The 16,123-nt window shown below is 37.9% G+C and overlaps 1 protein-coding gene across 10 annotated transcripts in view; it reads left to right on the forward strand.

The window, feature by feature from the left end:
* CTNND2 (catenin delta 2) overlaps positions 1-16,123 on the forward strand; it is a 634,494-nt gene that overhangs the window by 330,213 nt on the left and 288,158 nt on the right. For all 10 annotated transcript variants that reach the window (XR_008441479.1, XM_054003720.1, XM_054003943.1 and 7 more), the window contains 2 exons: positions 653-687; positions 1,180-1,296. Coding sequence is in view for 9 of the 10 variants with exons in the window: in XM_054003720.1 (XP_053859695.1) it covers positions 653-687; positions 1,180-1,296 (152 nt within the window). In the remaining variant the exon portion in view is untranslated. The remainder of the gene's footprint in view (positions 1-652; positions 688-1,179; positions 1,297-16,123) is intronic.

Below are 16,123 nucleotides of genomic sequence, written 5' to 3' on the forward strand. Positions count from 1 at the left end.
ATAATTCATTTGAACGTATCTTTCATTTCATTGGAAAAAAACCCAAACCCTACCTAACCCATCCTCTAGTGTGCATGCTCATTATTTTAAAATTAAGACCTTCTGTTGCTTGAGTGCTTGTACATGGAAACACAAACACATCTAAATTTTCTCTCCTGTGTAGGTCAATTGAATTAACTTAGCTGCACATTTGAATAATATAAAAATGCACATAATGATCAGTAGAACCAGGACTCATACTCGTAATTTCTTTCAGAAATCACATGTAACTATTCACTTGAGAAAACAATTTATAATTTTCTTGATAAACATGGAGAGTCAGACAAATTGAAGTATCCAAAAAGTTGAAGAATGCTAATGTTTTTGCTTTGAAATAGGGTAGTTTGTATATCAAGACCAAGAGGCCAATTTCTATATGTATTATTCAAATTACCTGATAAAGAAATAAAGATACTTCCCTCCAGCTGAATGAATGCTGTACAAGTAATTAATTTAAAATATATATAAAATTATGTATTCTAAATAAGTTTTTATTCTTAAGTGTGTTCTTCTCTTAAATCTGTTCCTTCAGAATAGATTTATATCTGAATATTCATGGCACAGTAAAAACCAATTTGATTAAAAATGATCACTTTTTTCTTTCTCTTTCCAGTTCAACAGAAGAGCAGTTTCACTGGCAAACACAAGGTAATGTACCTATCTACATATATGTATTACTTACATTCTCTCCCAGAAAGATCATTTTTACCTAAAAAAGATGGAGGGGACAAGCACATTGATGTATGTGGAGGTTTTTGTTGGGGGTTTTGTGTGATTTTTCTCATTGCTAGTGTGTGAAAACTGTACTTAAAAAGTGACAAGATTTGGCAAAAGTTGTTAGTATTGACAAAAAGTACACTGAAACTAATGTAGAGTCTTGAGAAGGGGCATTGCTAAATGTGTCCCTGGATTTTTTTACTACTAGACCTAAATATTCTTACTTTGCTTTTATTAATCCAAGGCCACACTTTCAAAGGATGGCACAATTTTCAGTATGGCCACGTCCTGGGAATGTTTGGCCTCCATTCCTTCATTAGCTGTGAATGCTTAGTCACATACACTGGTTTTAACTTTTGTCTTGTAAATGGCTTTACCTTTTTGCCCTTCTTTTATGTTTTTATGTTGTTAATGTCATTACAGATGGTCAGAAGGATATAGAAGATGAACTCACCACTGGTCTGGAGCTGGTGGACTCCTGTATTAGATCGCTGCAGGAATCAGGGATACTCGATCCACAGGACTATTCAGCCAGTGAAAGTAAGTTGCTAGAAATATGTTTTCTAGAATCCAAAAATTTTGTGCTTTTAAACTGAATGCATGTCTTTGAGTGCTGCTAGTTTTTTTGGGGAAAAACAAGCACACAGAATATATTTTAAAGGAAAATATTTTCTAATTGCAGTGTTGCTGTACTATACTATAAGGTCATGTTACAAAACTTCAGCATCACCACCATAAAAACAACATTCAAACAGCAATTTTTCACTATCCAAAGGTAATAAAATGAAACATACTGGGTGGCTGTGGGAAGTCTGATGTCTGAATGTAACCACTTCATCAGGTAGCTGGTAACTCCTTATAACTAAAATTTTCTTGTGGATACACAGACAGAAATAAGTGAACTTAAAGATGATGCTCAGAACAGCAGCTGTAGCAAGAAACATGAAGTCTTTTCTCCAAGGCTGGCTCACTGGTCACTTACCAGCCATTCTGTTTGCAAAGCTGTGCAGTGAGTGGATGGATTGTTGACTAGAACCAGCCACTGAGGAAGTGAATCAAGGCTACACAACAACAAAAGTGAACAAGGGACATGCCCCTCAATGTGTTTGTAGAGCAGATGCCTACCAACAGTTGTGCTCATGAGTCATACCGAGACTGTTTTCCAGCATGTTAACTGGTCTGTTATCAGATGTAGCACTAGATGATGAAAAAGCAGGTTAATTCCCTAGATTCATTCTTTTTTCTCATGCTCCTATCTCATATTCAGTCCCCATCTGCTACAATATAAACCCACATTCACTTCTCTGCCTCTGAAGCTCCTGGCTTTGCTTTTTTTTAGTATTCCTCTACATCTCTTCCCCTCTTGCTCAGTTGATCCCTGCTACCCATTATCTTCTGACTGAGTCACGTCTTTGGAGGTGGCTGCCCAAATTCAGCTTTCTTGAGATCAAGAGGGAAAATCTCCCCTTTGTCTGAAAAGGCTGATGAACTGTGATAGCCACCTTCTGCAAAGCATGTCTAGCAATGAAAAGTCATCACCTGTAATATGGTCATCAGCGGACAAAAGGAAGACATTGCACACTGGATGCAGAATTTTAATTTGTCAAAACATTTTTCATTATTTTAGAACAAGGTTTGCTGTCAAATTCAAGCTGGCAGTCCTGGGATGATAGAAAATTTTTCATTTTTCATGTGCACAAGATTTCTGGACCAACAGTGTCACTAACACTTTTGTTATGGTTTTGCTTAATCTGGACACAGTCTGTATGATTGACATCTGTTAAAATGTTGCTTGATCTCAACAAAATGGGGAAAATGATGAAACAATGTAAGCCCTTGTTTTTTTCTTCATTTGGGGGTGAGGAGAAACAAAACAGACTAGCATGATAAGGAAAATAAAATGCCTTCAAAATATGATTCTATGATAGAAAAATGGAACTGGATAGATGGCAATAGAGGAGATTGAGAGCATACTGGGGCCAACTTGTATGGAGAACTGCCAGAAACTGGCTTAAGAGATGGAAACTAAGAAAAAATCGTAGAGAAAGATGAAGATAGTACATGGAGTGAAGGCTGTGTAGAAAACTAATACTAAAGATATTTCTGGGGAGCATCACATTAAGCTAAAACATAAATAGGAATGCAGGTAGAAGGAAGAATGTCAAAGTAGATAGAAAGAAGACTAAAGGATATGGGCAAATGGAAAACAGTGATGGAGAAGAGGAGCAATAGACATGGATTTGTAGGGGATCATCAGGAGAGGAACCGAGGTTCGTTGAAGCAGGAGGTCCATACACAATGTCGAAAGCTGAGTTTTCTTGGCTGGATGATCTGTTTGTGGGAGCAAGAGTTAGGTGCAAAGACAGGGAACAGAAGGGTGATGAGAATGACAGCCAAGAAAAGGAAAAGTGGTATCATTATGGACAGTACAGAAACTGTCCCTAAGAAACATAGGTTTGGAGAGAACAGGCAGGTGCATGTGCTCACAAGGAAGCAGGCTTCACCACAGAGCTGCAAGCTTGATCTTCTGCATTGTCAGGAAATATTTATAAAACCTTTTGTCACAGTGCCCTTATTCATCTGCTCTGGGCTCAGCTTATAATAAAACTAGATTGCTATTTGCCATTTATGGATTTAATTAAGAATCAGATCTATATACCAAAGCTAACAGTTGCAGCTGTGCTAATCACTCATAAATACAATTAAGATGTCATATACTGTTGTTTTTTTTTTTTGGTTTTTTTTCTGGTTTGGGGATCTTTTTTGAATTTCAAGTAAAATGTTACAAACACATCAGACAGGTAAAATGTTAATGTGTTTTAAACATCAGAAGTACAAAAGTCAAGATTGTCTGTACAGCATAATTTGGATTTCTTATGAATGCATTAGAAAACAGTTATTATCATGCCCTATTTTGTACATTTTCTGTCCATGCCTCATTTACCCCAAATTGAGGCTCAAATTGCAACAGCACACTAGAGGGGAGAATGCTTCTGACGTCTGTAAGCAACGAGTAGAACACACATACACAATGAAAACATAAGTCTCATATTTACTTAAAATTTTAGTCTGTCCCTCCTTTGTGTCCTAAAGCTTTCCTGTTAGAGTTGTGAAATAATTTAAAGTATTTTCTGCTGATACATGGTTTTAAGTGTTCCTAGTTAGGTGTGCTGAGAACAAACCATTGTAACAGAACACTGTGAGAGCACAGTCTCAAATATTTGAAGCATGATACAAAAAAGAAGTTTAAATTCCACTCTGTAATGTCTCAACCATAGTATTTGCATTTCCTAGACACTTCAGTTCTTAATCCTTTCAATTTAGAAATAGGAAATGAGTTGTATATAAATGTCTCACTTTAGAGGTATTCCAAAAATCACCATTTGTGATGTATCTGAAGTAAACATTCAGTGCTGTAGAATTATCCACCAGGCTGCTATTTTTTTATTCTTCAATGGAGACCTGATGTGATGCAGTAAAAAACATTGAACCATTTTGCATTTGTGTGCACTGGCCATAAGGCAAGGAAGGAGGGGAAGAGGGATGACTCAGAAAAGGAACCTTGGTCTGGCATTTTCTAAGTTTTGAGCTCCCAATTTGACAACTTTACTTACGTTCACTTCTCTGCAGTTTGACTGCAAAACTGTATTTTAAGTAACAAGACTGACTCTGAGGAAAGCATTTCCTGCCTGCCATGCATTTGAAGCAGATTTTTTAAAATCATCATATGAAAGCCTGCCCAGTGATGTGACCACAGCTTCCTTTTCTGAATTGTGTGCATCTAGTCTAATGACTTCATCTATCAGTAGCCCTGCCTTTGTAGAGGATTAGTGTGTCACTACTCAGAATCTTTGCAATTTGGTTTCACGCCCTCTGATTTTCTCAGACTTAGTTTTAAAAAGTCGTCACATAGCAGTGAGCTGTTATAATACTCTGAATTCCCAAACATCACTTCACATGTGCTAGGCCTTTAGTAGCAAATAAAAGCCAGGAAAAAAAGGCTAATGGGACAAGTCACATGAAAGGGGCTTACACAGGAGGGGCTCTGTATTGTTAATAGAGATGCTCGCTAATTATCTTCACTGAGTGTGAATCAGCAAATATAAAAAACCTTAAGTATATAAAACTTCTTTCTTTGGTGAAATGAAAGCAAAGTGATCACTGGTTTTAAAGTAATTATTATCAGACAAGCAGATTCATAACTGCTGCAAGCTCTCATACAAGCTTCCTGTGGTGGAGCTGACCCTGGGACAAGGTTATATGCAACCAAGGGGAGCTCCTGCACTGTCACCCACCTCTTTCTTCTGTCCCAACTCAGTTTTAGTTATCTTCCTCAAACCATGTGCTTCCAGCTACAACTAACAGACAAAAAGTCAGGAAACTTCCAGAATTATGCAAGAAACTGCATCTGACTGGAGCCCTGAGCCTGCATCTCCATGGTCCAGTTCCCCATACTGCAGTGATTTCTCATTATCTCTATGTAGCTCTAGATCTGTCAAGACTATGTCACTCCAGTTTACATCAAACATGTCATAGTTTTGTGGCCTCAGATGGGCATTCAGCCTGTCCTGAGTGTTCCTGGGGATCATCAGCAGAACAACAGTGGTCCTCCACACATCCCCTCTGTCCCCGAGGGAGGGCACATACAGGCTCCTGCTAGTGTCAGTAGACATCAGCTACAGAGGGTCCAGGGGTCACCCTGAGGGCACTCAATCATCCTCCTTCCTGCTCTACGTTGCTGTAACACCCAGCCTGCCTGGCTGCTCCTCTCTGAAAACATTTCTTCCTTCTGCCATTACCTTTTTCTGACGGGAACTCAAAAGTACTGCTTTTGCATAAATGAAGATAAGTATCTGTCACCTTAAATAGGGTCAGGGGAAAGACCAGATGTGTGAAAGCCAATGTAATCACATATAAGATGCTAGAAACGAGTCATGGAAGAGGGATGGGAATACACAGTAAGTGCAGGACCTGAAATCACTGGGTGAGGAAACATGCAGAGGAGCGAAATTTAGTTCAGGACGGAGTTATCTCATTAGGGATGTTTCAGGAGACACAGCAGTACTGAACAGTGAATGTGAACGTAGCTCAGGAAAGGTATTTTCATGGCAGAATGGTTTAATCTAGTGAGGTGAAAATAAATTTTGTGAGGGCTGAGTATGCACTGTGGAGACAAAAAATTAATATTTGTGACTAGAAATCTTGGAAAAATGCGGAATAAAAGAAGCAAGACATTATTTCCTCTCCTTCCCATCACTGCATCACTGTATCAAAATCATACAACTACTTCAGATCCATTCCTTTTACTGCCTCGTCAATGCACCTCCTTTTTTTTTGTTTTGTTTATTTTCCTTTTTTTCCACTCACATTATATGTAAGAACTACTGAAAAGGTGGAAAGCTGCATGGAAGGAAGGAGAGTAAACACAGATATACAGCTGTCTGAGTTAAGAAGATTGATTGCTAAGGACATTTGTCATTAAGGTTTAATAAGGTTGCAGTCTGGCCTGCAGATGTGTGGAAAAGGTCCTGATGAACTGCCTAAGGCCCCTAGATGTCCATCCTCTGTGACAGAAAAACTGGAGTTCTCTAAGCAGTTGTAAAGACCAACTACCTTTTCCTGATGATGTTTGTAAATTTCTAGTTTACAGATGGGTAGTGTAAGGTAAAAGTGGAACAAGAGGAAAAGTTGGTTCTATATTTCTTTCCCTTCTATTAGTTTCTCTGTCCCTCTATTCCTGTGGGTCATTAGCATGCCACATTAGATGATTGACATGATACTGTCATCAAAACAATTTCTGAGATAATTAGCTGAAGCTCACTGAATCTTTACGGAATACACTGCATCCTTGCAGTCGACAGCGGTGGAGACAGGCCGTGGCTTTTCCTTCTGTCATGGCATTAGCAAAAGGAGGGTTAGAAGACTTCTAAAATTACTGAGCAAATCCATTGGCACTTTCTTCCTAACTTAAACCACAGGCTCAAATGTATGCTAATACAGAAGTCTCTAATTTTAAGTTACCTATTCTTAAATATTCCACGCTTTTTCCTTTGTTTCAGCCTCCACAAAATGACCATAGGACTGGTCTTTAAAGGATTTAAGACGGGGTAGATTTATGAAACTTCAGTGTTTCTGTTTCTAACTGAAACAGAATAATTTCATTATTTTTCACTTGCTTCATCACTTCATTTGGCAACCTTCCTTGTTTGCTCTCTAAATCAACAGCACAGACTGTAGGAACAGAGCTCTCGTTGACATGGATCAGAAAACTTTCTGGATAGTTCTCCCAATTGTCTTGATAATTTTTAAATGCTCATTTTTAATTTCAGTTTTTAATTTTTTAGAACAAGAGGTTTCTACTAGGATTGCAGTTTTTCCCACACAACACTGCCAGTACTCCAGATTAATTTTTTCCCCACATTTTCTGGATACATATTTTTATTTATGTCTGTGACCCTGTTGTCCTGGTGCTCAGGATTAATTGCAGAAATCAGAGCACTGATAAGGGAATAAATACAATGCAGATTTAATAATATCATCTTCTTGGCTAAGGTAATTTCATAATGCACTTCACAGATGCTACATATTGACAGAAATGAAGGCAGTTAAGAGTGTTCAAGTTCTTCTGGGGAAGAAAAATAATGGTTTACCACTCTGCTCTCAACCCAGAATATATCAACTCTTTTAGTAATTCAAAACTATTTGCCCCAAATATACCACAAATAGGTAGCAGTACCATTTAGATGCTGGGTTTTTTTCCCTCTGAAGAAAGAATTATGTTACAAGAATATTTTACCACATGAAATTATATACAGATGTTGCATTAGACAGATGTGGATTTCACTCAAAACCCTAGTCTAATTATGAGGCTAGAAAGGTAGGCTAAACTCTTACTTTATTTTCTTAATTCACTTTTGTTTCAGCAATTTTTTGTGATGAGAGAGATCTTCCTTACTCAGTGGGAAAGCAGATGTCTCAGATTGAAAAAAGCACTCTTTGTTCAACCTGTATGATTTTCAACTTTTATCAGCTAACTTTATCATAGATACTGAAAATGCATTGAAACAAATAGGCACTATTTACACCATGAATGTGTAAAAGGATGTCTGCTTATGTGTTTTCCATCCCATAGTTCTTGCTTTGTGAAATTGCCACCTGTCAGATGGCTGGACATGCTCAATGAGATGAAATTTAGCAACAGTGGACATCACAGTTTTTTGACAGATGAAGTTATTTCCATTTCATTATCTGCTCTGAGAGCCAGGGCTATCCAGCTTAGTCATTCTTTGTGCAGACAAAGGAGGTGTTCTTTTGGGATCTCCTGGTAAACACATACACTAATAAAATCATATGCTCTTTGAGTATGTTTCCAAACTGAAAAACCCCTAGGAAGTGTGCATACCCCTCCTCCATTTCAGGATCAGTGTCTTTAGAGTAGAAGTGGCGTAAGTGCCTAACACAGGGTATCTTTCTGTCTGCTACATTAATGCAAACCGAGCAGTGTCTGACTCAACAGTTCATAGCTCCAGATAAATCTCTCAGATTATGAAGTCTGTGGAAATTTTGATTTATTGTGGAATCTTTTGTCAGTATCATAGTAAATTTAGGGTAAATATTTACGGTTTGACATTTTAGGTGCCTCTCTTTACTCCATTAATCTTTTCTAAAACAAGCTTTTGGCCAATCTTCGTTTCAAAACTTTGGGATTTTAAAGTCATCTTTGCCCAGTTTGTAATGGAGTAAATCTTTGAAAAAGGGACACCATTTTTCAAAGGGTGATTTCACAGTTGTTCATTGTATGTTCTCACAAAGAAAGTTGGAAAGGAATTGTCTCAACTGCAAGTCAAATTCAGCCTTTTGAAGTAGTTGTTAAATATGTAGATTTCTTAGAAATGGGGATAGGATGTTTCCTTTACCCATCTCCCCTTTCTGGCCCTAGTCACCTTAAGTGTAAGCATGAAATAACTAAGGCATTAAACATTGTAATAGCCACTGGCTGATAACAGAGACCTGCTTTCCAGGGGCACTCCTCAGCAGGAGATGAATGTCTTTACAAAATAGCTGACCATGAAATGCTTCTGTAGATTCATTGCTACACCCCACTAAGACATTAGAATTTGATGAAATGAAGCTGGCTCTAGTGCTGCTGAGAGCCAGCTCTTACATCTCAGCCTCAGTGTTTACAGTCAGTGCTGCCTCAGGAAATGCTCCATCAGCACTAAGCACCTTAAGCTTGGACTCTATTGTTTTCATTCTCTGTCACAGGCAGAGCTCAAAGGCATTGAGAATAGCACCAGAAGAAGAGATACAGCTCAAACACTGTCATGCAGTACTCCATCACCTCTGCCCTTCTGGGTATCAGGATGGTATAACAGGCACATCTTTGTTGCTGACATATCACATCCTGGTAAATTCATGTCAGTGTTCTTACTTTAAGAGCATGAGTGAAGTTTTTCTTTTTGGCTGCTTCCCTTATGCAGGCAGGAGGAGACCAAACTTAGGAGCAGAGTCACAGTATGGGCTTTCACCACCAGGATTCCTGACTGACTTTGGTATCTACTTCAGGATGGACTCAGGTCCAGCTGATCTTGTTACTCTTTGGTTTGCTGCCTGTCTTCAAGTTCATGTGTGGTTGTTTCAAGTAGGAAACCTGGTGAAGGCTGAATGAACCATCAATGTTCAGGGAAGCAGTTTATGCTTTCCCTGGTTTCCTCAGAGGTGGCCCAGAAGTTGCTCTGGGCACCCTCCTGTGCAGGTCTTCATTCATCTCAATTCTTCTGCAGCCCTTCTGTAAATTGGTAGATGCCTGGATGAGTTTATAGGCTTCTAGGGGGAAAGCACTAGAAGCCACTGACAAAAGTGCTGTTCAAAACTGATAGCCCAGTACATGCCCTTATTGTTGAACTTAAACTTCTGTAGGCTGCCTCTTGCAATTTCCTCTCCTCAGGAAGTTCTGCAGCTCGAGACACTCACACCATCTTAACATCCAGCCTTCTCCCTTCCTATGCTCTCTTGCCTTTTCTTAGTGCACCATCTTTCCCTAAACCACCCATTTCTGTCTTACCACATCCTTGTCTTTTTTCTCCTTTCTTGTTTCAATTCCCATATTTTATTTTATCTTCTTCCTTTATCTTTTTTTTCACATAGCATGCAATAAAGCCTCAGTGCTTGTCCCCAAAACAGATGATCATTCATCCTCAAAGACAAAAAAAAGAAAAAAAAAATCCATCAAAACCTCCCAAAACCCACACATATTTTCTGCATATAAGTGACCTCGCTATCCTGACTTTTGACATGTTTTGCCATTAACTAGAAGCAAACCCAGAATGTTAATTGTTGTGTCATGTTGGTAGTCCAGAGGTAACACCATGAGAACATTGCAACTAATGAATTTCTAATTTCCCTCAATTTCTGCACAGCAGCCTACAGGCTGAATTTTTGTTTCAATGTGCTGTGACCTGTAACATGGATTTTCATGGAGTTTACTTATATCTGCAAGATGAAACGTGTTTATATATAAATCCATACAAATATTACTTAATATCTCTGAACTTGTCCTATGATGAATCTGATTTTGGTATCTAGTGTCATTTAATGCTGTGCAACTGACTCAAAATCCATGCCTAAGGAAAACAACCCCTCACAATCTAGCTTTAGTACCGTAGGACAAAACAGTGGAAAAAAAAAAAAGAGCAGTAACATCAGGTAAAACATACGTGGAGGGGGGAAATGGAAAGATGGAGTCAAGACCAGGACAGCAGGAACAATTAGTAGCAACATCAAAGATTGATAGGAGGTAATGATCAGTTTGTAATGCTTAGTCTGTGTCAAACACAAATCCTCTACAAGCAACCAGGTGTTTCCTCATCCACTGCAGGAAGCAGCTACTGAAACTCGTTAGGAAATGACAGTGACTTATAGTAGCATCTGTAGGAGCAGAACAAAGAAAGGCTTTTGGCATCTGAACCTACAGCGCAAAAGAACATCAGTAAATATTGTGCCTGTAGTACAGGCCAGGAAACAAATGCACCCACATCCCCACGACACACTGATAAACCACTCACCCTACTCCTGCCTCAGTGGCAATGCCAGTGCCTGCACACCCGGCACAATCACGAGTGCCAAGAGCCACATAATTCTGGGTTCTGCTGATGCCAGCTTGTGAGCATAAGCATTGTGGAGATGCAGCCCTGGAAAAAGAGGTAGTTGGCTTGTTACCCTATATAAAATGATGTATGTGGAAGATAAAATTTTGGCAGGTATGGATTTGGGTTTGATTTCTGTTGTGCTACATACAGTTTACACAGCTCTCAACCAAGTAGGATTTTTGTGACATCTGTGGTAATGTAGATTAGAGAGCTGCTTCCTTTTCCATTCTGGCCTTATAGATGGAGAAATGCATTTTCTCAGGACAGTGTGAGAGCAGAGTGGTGCACATTTGTGTGGACAAGAGAAAGAAAGCAGAAGGGTATACTTTCTGGTTTATGGCAGAGGAGGTTTTGGCAGATGAAAAAGATTGTAATAAAATTTTGACCTTTTTGACTTACTTTTTAATTGACTTTTGAGGCAGAGCTAAACACATTCTGAACTGCCTCACCTCAGAGACCAAATAGTCATTTTCTTTTGTGGACAGAAAAGATTCAGGATTTAAGCCTGTCAAAAGTCTGGAAAAAAATGGAGTTCTGCTTTGCACAACAAGAGGAAACCTGTTTTGTGCTAGTAGTTAAGTTCATAGAACAACATAATAGTGTAATAGATCTGCTGATATCTTTTGTATTAGATCCATATATCTGTGAGGGGTTTTATAGGCTGTTATAATCAAAAGCTGTTGGGCACTTTTTTTTTCAGCAGTCTAATTTAGGTCTATCAGAGGAGATTTCTCTGTTCATTTTGTTTTCAGATAATGCATTCAGCTTCCATGTGCATCATGTTTGTGTGATGTCTATAAACATCTGATTTTATTTCCAAGTAATAAAAAGGGAACACATTAGTTTAGTACTATTGATAGCAATTTTAGGCTGTGCTAGGCACAGAGGGTGACTAGAAACACTTGATGATTGCAGCTGGTTTTCACAGGTAAAAAACACTTCAAAAAATTAGGATTTAGTAATGCAAAATATGGTCAGCTCTTATTTTCCTGTAAACAAAGCCTACACACAATTTTAAATGTAGTTATTCCTTTAAAAATGGGAGACTGATAATGAAAACACAAATTTAAAAATTACACTTTTTAATACCAAAACCCAGTGTTTGTCAAATGGAAACATGGCAGTTCCTTCTCAGCTGGGGTTTCCTGTCTGTGTTGCAATGTGCAGTGCCTCCTCCTGTACATGAATTTCTCCTTCTGGTCACATTCACAAATGTATCTAATCCCATTAAGGAGCCCCACTCAGGTACTGTTCTCCTGTGGTTCCACAGTGATATTTTAATAGAGAGCAAGCTTCTGTTACAGTGAAGTGTTCTGCCACTCCTAGTGTTGCAAAGTTTCACAGAAGCAGGATGAGAAAGGCTTGAGGATATTATTTTGCCTCTTTAGGTCTTCTTTAATGCAGAAATGTAATTTAGTTATCATCCTTGCTGCCCATCTTGTTCTTGTATTGTTTATATGTTGCTCCAATAAAGCTCATTGTCCTAATGGCCAATGATAAATTATCTTGTTCAGAGACTATGTGATTTCGATATCTGCAGGGATTAGCAAATAATTTCATAAAATATGATTAATCTTCTACCAAAAAAAAAAATTGGTTTAATCTTAGAGTCAATTAAAAACTCGCATAAGTAGGGTTATCCTTGGTTTTAAACTCAGCTGAGGATAGATTTTTTGTTAAAAAACCAAAACAAACAGAAGAAAAACAAAGACAAAGCCAGTTTCTGTATTCTGAGCTTAAATATGTATAGACCTATTCTTGCTCAGTGCATGTATTTCAGTCCTGGTCTGCAGCATCTTCAAGAATTTCTCTCATTAGTAATGGAACTCCAGAGTTTTCCTGCTGTCAAACATTACCCAGTATTGCTTATGAAAGAAGATCTGGCTGGTTTTACATTTCATAAAAACATCTGGAGTAATGCTATGCATGATATGGTATAAAAAGCAAAATACACACTATCTGAAGTTACCCTATCATGTCAGGATTACTTAAGCTTTGTTATGTTATGTTATTCCATGAGATTTAAAAAAAAATCTTCCAGGAATCACAAAAGAAATATTTACTCTTATGATGGAATGCAAACTTTTTTTTTCTATGCCCTTCAAGTCTTATACTTTTCTGCTACTTCTTGTGGACATTTATGGTGCTTTGCTATCCCTTGGAGTAGAGATTTACTATTTCAAATCCTAGAAGATGCCTCTGTTTTCTTCTTACAGTATTGGCAGAAGTGTTACCTTGTGTATAAAGCAAAAGATAATCAGCATCTAATGAAACTAGCTTCTATTTCCAGTTCACTTACTGTTGAAATAAAATGTTTTTCATCTTTCTTTCCAATAGTAATTAGGTCAGGAGGAGAGTTATAAGGGATAACATTGTGTTGTTCACTTATATAATGGTATCAGCTAGTTCTTTGCATCATTTCTCCATATATATATTTTATAGAATTCTTTGATGAAAATGAACTTATTCCACACTTGTGAACTCATTCCACAAAATCCTATTTTCCAGTACCTAAGAATATGTTCTATAGCAGTACTAAAGACCTTTTCTGTATTTGTAGGTAGAACATAGCCCTCTTAATGCCAGTAGAGCATGGCATTGCATATAAATTACTTTCCTTTTTGTAAAACAAGTTTGTTTTCAGTGTACCCATTTAAGATTTGTTGTCTCTCATCTAAAGAGATGTGTTTGGTTCATAACAAGGGAGCTGCCTGTGATTAAGCATTTAAAGTATTACCATTTATTTCTTCATTTTAAGTATGCAGATGGTGTCCCTGCTCTTGCCCTCCCCCTGTCTTTTTTTGCCCTTCAACTTTCTTAATTTTTAGGGTATTGAATTCCTTTGCTATATTGCAGCCTTAGTTTTTTTCTTGTAATATAAAGCTACTGATATATTTAATATTTAATATCTCCTAGAAGGTAGATGTTGAAATATTTTCCTAGACCTATTCTAGTTCTAGTCTAAGATTTGGAGGGAGAATGGGTGTCATGCTTATTACTGTTATTATAGGAGAGCTACTTGTTATCTTCTATTTGAGATCAGACTAGCAGCTGCCTTGAAAACCCTTCTTTTCCTGAAGAATCTGTTTGACAAGTTGCAGCTGACAAGTTGTGTTTTCAACTACAGATCTTAAGTTTTGCCTTGGTTTAATCTCTCCCTTTTCTAATTAAGAAAATGTCTTCTTTTTATGATTGCCACAAAGTTCCTGTCATCTAGTTCCCAAGAACCTTCCTTATTGCCCCGTGCCTCTGCATTTCTCACAACTCTCCTTGAGACTAGAAAATGGAGAAGGTCTGTACCTATGTGGCATTGTCGCTGCTTTTTGCCACCCTCTGTGGTACTTGCAGGGCCTCCCTTCTGCTCACTCAATTCCTCCGCTTTCCAAAACCATCCTAAATCATCTTGGCAAGAGAGAGTTTCTTCAAAGAATGTATCTTCAAAGATGACCTCAAAAATAGCACATAGTGCAATGTGGCGGGGGGGGGGGGGTGGTTAAAACAGACAAATAAGTGTTCCTTACCCTTCTGATTTGGAAGGAAAGTTTACTCCCCATTCCAGACGGAGCAGTTTAATTCTGGGAGCAGGACTTAGAAAACAGGATGTATGTGTGAGATGCCAAAGGATTTAGTATCACCAGCAATAGGTCTGTCCACTTTGTCATCAGCTATCATCACTTCTTCTCTAATGTCAAATACTGTGGAAGGACACCAGCAGGTTACCATCAGAAGCTCTCTCTTGTTATGCTGTTCTTTTTAAATTATCCATTCCTTTGCAAAACTGGGCAACAAATAGAACTCAGGTTTAGGAGGGGTTGGCAACTGCTTACTGGGAGTACAGACACTTTAATGAACTAACAAAAAAGTAGGTTGTAGGGTAGGAATCGATATTTTACACTCAAACTAAATGACCTGGGAGGCAGAAGAAACAAGTAAGTGATGACATTTTGGTATTTGAGATCCTTAATTAGGCATATACTAACAGTTAGGAGGTGGCTCCTCTTGATGGGATGTGAGGCACCTCAACCTATTAACTCTGTAAATGAATGTTTAAAGGACATTAAAGGAGTTTTGCCAGTGTTTTTCTTTCAAACTGTTATCCAAATGAACAAAGCAGGTTGAAGAATGTGTGAAGTGATTAATTACACTAATTAAAAACGCTTTATTTACACTTACTCTATAATTTATCATTACTACTTTTGTCAGTTGATCGAAGGTGAGTGAAGTGTTGTTTATAATTGGTATGGGAGCTAATTAAATGGTCATTCGAGCACGTTTTGGTCTATTTCCTTTGTCAATTAGAACTGGCATCGTAATAGATGACTGACCAAATGGAGATGTATAGCACAATAGTAGTGCTACACTTTACTACTTACTTGGAGAAGCAAATGGGAAGGCAACTGACTTTAAATCTCAAGAAGAAAAAACCCTTCTCCTTTCATTTGCCTGCTATTTTTGTTTGTAACTTCATACGAAAAACTCAGGTAACAAACATGCAATTACCTCATGGAGGGTGACTATGTAGATGTTTCTGTTGTTTGTACTGTAATTATTTTAGCCAATTCAGAGGAAATTATTGCATAGATTTAGAATACTGAATTAATCACACCATTATTTTGCAATAATATAGCGCTGTATGTAACTTGTCATTATCTGATATTTATTTTATAATGGAACAACTACCGGATAATGTATAATTGAATATTTGTTCCATATTAAATTCTGCTCTGTAGTGTAATACATGAATGTTGTTTCATAAATCAGCCTTTTTATTTGTTCTGTTTGTTTGTTTTGGAGATTGACCATACTACTGCTATACTATTATCTTGAACTGTTAGATACTGTGGAGCTAAAATTTTTGAAGTATTCCCTAAGATACTGTGGTCTAAGGATTAGGAAACGGGAGCAACTTTTCAGATGTTGGACAGGCAGACACTAGGGATAGATTGTCAGTGATATCCCCAAGAGAGCAATTTCTGTTGTTTCTTTTTGGGAGTTCCTCCTTTACAAGAAACCCTCATTCATCTGACCTACATAGCTTTGTGACACAGGAATGGTGCTAAAATGTGAGGCAGAAAAACTATAAAGATCTCTGAGTATGTAATAGAGTTAATCCACACTCCTGCAACCTTAACTTACTCTCTTGGAGTTTAAATATGTATCACAAATACTGATTGTACTTCAGTCTTATCAGACTTTCCCTTGGGAAACTGTCTTTAAGA

The sequence above is a fragment of the Vidua macroura genome, chromosome 1, assembly GCF_024509145.1.
Source record: "Vidua macroura isolate BioBank_ID:100142 chromosome 1, ASM2450914v1, whole genome shotgun sequence".
NCBI lineage: Eukaryota > Metazoa > Chordata > Aves > Passeriformes > Viduidae > Vidua > Vidua macroura.